Source organism: Penaeus chinensis, chromosome 16 (genome assembly GCF_019202785.1).
Source record: "Penaeus chinensis breed Huanghai No. 1 chromosome 16, ASM1920278v2, whole genome shotgun sequence".
Taxonomy (NCBI): domain Eukaryota; kingdom Metazoa; phylum Arthropoda; class Malacostraca; order Decapoda; family Penaeidae; genus Penaeus; species Penaeus chinensis.
This window is the reverse complement of record NC_061834.1, coordinates 37,776,416-37,781,415: the sequence shown is the minus strand read 5'-3', so window position 1 is coordinate 37,781,415 and position 5,000 is coordinate 37,776,416. Positions and strand designations below refer to the sequence as shown.

The 5,000-nt window shown below is 54.9% G+C and overlaps 1 protein-coding gene across 1 annotated transcript in view; it reads left to right on the top strand.

Annotated features, from left to right (window-relative positions):
* LOC125033315 (plexin-B-like) overlaps nucleotides 1-4,506 on the top strand; it is a 48,012-nt gene extending 43,506 nt beyond the window's left edge. The window contains exons 2-3 of the mRNA XM_047624698.1: nucleotides 3,682-3,858; nucleotides 4,228-4,506. Coding sequence (XP_047480654.1) covers nucleotides 3,682-3,858; nucleotides 4,228-4,506 — 456 coding nt within the window. The remainder of the gene's footprint in view (nucleotides 1-3,681; nucleotides 3,859-4,227) is intronic.
* The last annotated feature ends 494 nt before the right edge of the window (nucleotides 4,507-5,000 follow it).

The window sequence follows — 5,000 nt, the reverse complement described above, 5'->3', positions numbered from 1 at the left end:
TGGGGAGGCGAGGAGGGGAGGGGAGGGAGGGAGAGAAGGAGGGAGGAGGGAGCCAGATCGCCGATTGGGTGGGGGGGGGTTGGAAAGGGAGGGAAAGAGGGGAGGGGGGGAGAGGGGTGATTTGACGACTTGAAAAGAAATGGATTTATGCGCGATTTAGACGGGGATCTGATTTTTAAAAGGGGGGGGGGGGGAGGCTATGGATTTTTGTCTTTTCTTTTTCCTTTAGTCTCTACATTTCGTTGGATTCTGGTAATGGAGGTGCTGGGTTGGATGCCTTTTTTAGGCCTTTTTTAGCGGAATTTCTCCTTTCCTCTATCTCCTTTTCTTCTTTTGCCACTTCCTTCCTTTTTCTCTTTCGTATCTCCTCTTCTTATCCCTCTTTTCACCTTTTTCTTCATTCCTTCCTCCTTTTTTCTTTTATATTTCGTCGTCTTATTATCAGTTTTTCTCCTCTTCCTCCTCTCCCTTTATATTTCCTATCCTCTTTATTGTTTTCTTCTGCCTCTTCGTCTTCTTCATCCTCTTTCTTCTGCCTCTCCCCCCCTTTCTTTACTCCCTTCCCTCTCATCTCCTCCCCTCACACAGGAAAAAGTTTATAAATCCCCGAATCCTAATTTAAAGTTCTCTCTGTTACCTAAATCCCCTGTTTAGTGTTGCCCCAGGGGAGATTTGGGTAAGGGGAGGGAGGGGAGGGGGAGGGGGGGTTAAGGAGAAGAGGGGATGGGGAGGAGGGGGAGGAGAAAGAGAGATTAAGAGAGAAAGGAGAGGGTAATTACAAAAACTTTCTCTCTCCCCTCTGATAGGCCTAGGCTAGAGCAAGTACCATTTGAGGGGAGATTTGCTTACCCCTCTCTCTCTCGTGGGAACCCTTCTGACGGTTGGAGTGTTTGGTGGGAGGGGCGGCGAGGGGACGAGAGGGGAGGGGAGGAGGGAGGGGGAAGGGGAGGGAAGGAAAGGAGAGGGGAGAGAGGGGAAGGGAGGGATGGAATGGAAGAAGATGGGAGAGAGGGGAGGGGAGGGAGAGGAGGAATATGGATGAAGGGGAAGAGGGTGGGGAATAACGATGGAGGAGGGGAAGTGGGGGAAGGACGTCGGGGAAGTGGGAAGAGGGAGGGAGGGGAAGGGAAGAGCGAAGTAAACTTGGGCGAAAGAAATGAAGGGGACGGACAAGATTGGGAGAAGAGGTGGAGGAGGAAGAAAAAGAAGCAACGAAAGAGAACAGGGGAGGAGAAGGAAGAAAGGAAGTGGCTTGGGAGAGGGAGAAGGAAGGAAAGGGATGTAGATGCCATCACTCGGCCTCTTGATGTTGATCGCAGGGGAATTTACCTCTTGCAATAGAAGGGCGTAAGAGTCAAAAGGGGTTATCACGACACCGGGCTTTTTATATGAACACTTCCTAATTGATATCGGCGGATTAAGAGGGATTAGGTTTTATGGGTGAATAGGCATGGGCGCCGCGTCGCCGCTCGGGCTGTGGCGTCGCCTTACCTGAAGCGCCAGCGGCATGGTGGGCGCGCGGCCGGTGGGCGGCTCCGTGGGCGGCTCCGTGGGCGCGGGGTCGAACCGCGTGGCATTTTTTATCGTTGTAACCAGGCGTGAATGGAAGTGCCTGGTGGGTGATCTTGGCATTTGTGTTTCTTGTATATGACAGCGCGCGCACGCGCAAATACATACACACACACACACACACACACACACACACACACACACACACACACACACACACACACACACACACACACACACACACACACACACTCATACTCACACTCATACTCTCACACTCAACTCACACAAACAAACACAAACACAAATAAACCCCTATGCGCGTGCATATTTGTTTCTATGCGTTTATGTGTGTACACGTTCGTTGGAAGGGGAGTGTGAGAGGAAAATGATGATTGTGCTCTCGTGTATGTGTTTGCCTGCGAAATATGAAGCCAAGGCGGCCTGTGTACTTTACGGTATGTATTTACTTTGGCGGCGCTGAGTGCGTGTGAGTGCGTCGAGTGCGAGTGCCGGCGGAGTGTTTGCGTGAGGTGACGGTGACGGCTGGAGAAGGCGCCGGGACGTGACGGAGTGTCCAGCCCGCCAAAAGGATCCTGGAAGTCTCGGGAAGTGCGAAGGCTCTCGATTAATCAACGCTTTTTGGAGATCTTTGTCTGTGTGTGATTTTGCCTTTTTGCATTTCTCTCTCTCTCTCTCTCTCTCTCTCTCTCTCTCTCTCTCTCTCTCTCTCTCTCTCTCTCTCTCTCTCTCTCTCTCTCTCTCACTCGAAGCGACGTTCTTTGTGGAGGCTCTGTTAATGGTGGGATCGCGGTGTGTGCTTTCCGCGAAAAAGAGGATTTGCGAAGTCTCCCCTTGAGTGCGGGCCGATGAGCGCCAACATTTCAACTCTTGGTGCGAGTAAATGTCTCCGAGGAGGTGTCGGGGGGGGGGGGGGGGGTGGGCGGTAGGCTACGAGATGGAAGGAGGTGGGGGTGGGGGCAGGAGGGGTAGGAGGGGTAGGAGGTGCTAGATCCCAGCTGCAGTTTGGTTTGGACAATGAAGGAGGAGAGCTAATATTTGCTGGGTAAAGAGCAGGGCTTGTCTCCTGTTTGTTCATGAACACTCCAGCTCCATGGCCACTCTTACCTTGCGTGCTGCGCGGTCCGGGGCCATGAACAGCCAAATATGGCCCGGCGATCAGGTGTTGGCCATGAGCAATTTGACGCGGCGAGGCTGGGCAGGAGAGGGCGTACAGCAGGACGTGTGTTCCAGGTGGTGTGAGAGAAGGGCGTAGGGGCGTCTCCGGCGGGCGGTGGGCGGAGACGGGAGGGGAGGGGGCCGTTGACGCGCCGCTGAATGTAGGGGGCGGAGTCGGAGGGATGCAGGAGGGGTGAAGGGCCGCCGTACCCTTTTTTTCGTGGCCATAGATAGGGTCGCGGCCAGGGGAGATGAAAAAGGGGGGCGGGGCGGGTAATGGAGCGAGCGGCCAGGGGAAGGGGCGAAGGCCAGGGAGGAGGGGCATTTGGGTGCACAAGGGCATAGGGGCAAAAGCACCGTTTCCATCCTTATGCGTGCCGACGGCGGTGTGACGTGTCGGGCATTGCCATCCTGGCGGGGGAGCGGCCGGGCCGACGTCCTCCTCCTCCTCCTTCGCCCGCTTCGCACGCCGTGGCCTTGGCGAGCGAAGGCGAAGGGTTTTCTCGGGTCTCGGCCTGGCGTTCCCGGCGGGCGATCCGAGGCGCCGGCTAATTAGGAAGGGCGCGTTCGGTCACGAGTTGCTTGTCGGTTGTCGCGATGACGTACGAGTGTCGCCGGGACCTCGCCTTTGTTCTCCGGGACAGATATTGGCTGTTCGCTAGTTAGCGTGATCGATGGGGCGTCGTTAGGGCTGCGCGCCTAGGCCCGCCGGATTGAACAGGCCCATTATCGTTTCCTGGCTATGGTTACACGTGATTGATTTTATTACACCTTATTGTTTTTATAATGGCGTCGTGGGAAGCCCGGCCCGGCGCCCGCACGGTGGCGACGGAACCTCGTTTGTCTTTTGTTTGGCCAGATGAAAGGGGCCAGGCCAATTTGAATGGATTGATCCGTCGTCGCTGTTGACGGTTTCCATCCATTTAGATCAATGAATAAACAAGAAACGATGTAATAGACCCCAAACTAATGAATTTTCTCTCTCTTTTGCAGACGATGGGTAACATCTTCAACTTCTGCGAGGTCGGCCTCAAGATCTCGGGCGTGTCCCCGATCCACTCGCGGGCGGCGCTCCTGTACCGCAACACCAGCCTGTCGGCGGTGCAGGCGGCCACCACCGCCCACCACACCGTCCTCTTCCTCGGGACGACCACCGGCTCGCTCAAGAAGGTAAGGCACCGGGAGTTTCCTTTCGTCTTCAGAGGATCTTTTCATTTTCTTGGTTTTTTGTTTTCGACTGTTGAGGCGACTATTTTTCGTGATGATATCTTGTTTAGATATTTAGCTGGGTTCAGGTGCATCATTGTTTTAAGTTTATTTATAGCCAACCTTCTCCACTTCCCAACCTCACTCCTACCTTCCCATGCCGCTTCCACCTCTACCCTCACCCTCGCCCTCACCTCAACTCCATACCACTTCCACCTCCACCCTAACCCCATACCACTTAGACTGCCCCCCCCACACCCCCACCATCACCCAAACTCCATACGACCTCCTCCACTCCCACTCCCATCCCAACCCTAACCCCATACCACTTAGACTTCCACCCCCACCCCCGCCCACACTCGCCGTAAGCACCGCCGCCCGCGTCTTGCTCCTTGCGGAAGATCTGTGCATGAACTCGGGTTAAACGCTCGGCAAACAGAGGCGCTGCAACAGGTGGGCGACATTTTAGCCAGATTTCCCACGTCTTGGGAGCTCGTCCTCGCGCGGCTGTGTTCTCCGTCGGGCTGTTCACACGCCTCGGCTCCGCGACAGGATGGAGAGACAGGCAGTTTGTCGAAGGGAGAGGTGCTCGGGTTTCATCGACTTGACTGAGAACTGAGGGTTTCATTGGCGTGGACTTGACTGAGAACCGCGTGTGGATGGCGGGAAAGTGGTTTTGAAAGGGAGCTTCGAGGCGCCGAGGTCTCTCCTGTGGGCAGATAGCGTCGGCCGAGAGACGTTGGCGCGGGAGGAAAGAGAAACTTTGGATTGTCCCCCTTTTTTCAGTGTGGTTTTGTATCGACCTTATTATCCGGAATAGCCCGAGCGTTCAACTTTTGTTTTTGTTTTGTTTACTTTTCCCCATAAATCCCACCCTCCGCTGTGGGTATCCTAGAAATTTTTTATACTCCCCTCCGCTCGGCTTAAACCTATTTTTCACCCCCTTACTTTTTATATAATTTGATCTTCTCATGAACCTTCTAAAAATTTCCTTTTCCTCTTTTTCCCCCCCCCCCCCCTTCCTTTTCCCCCCCTCTTCCCTCTCCCCTTCCCCCCCTCCGGGGCCGCGGGGGGCGGCGCCGGGGGAAACACCCCGGGTTCTTCGG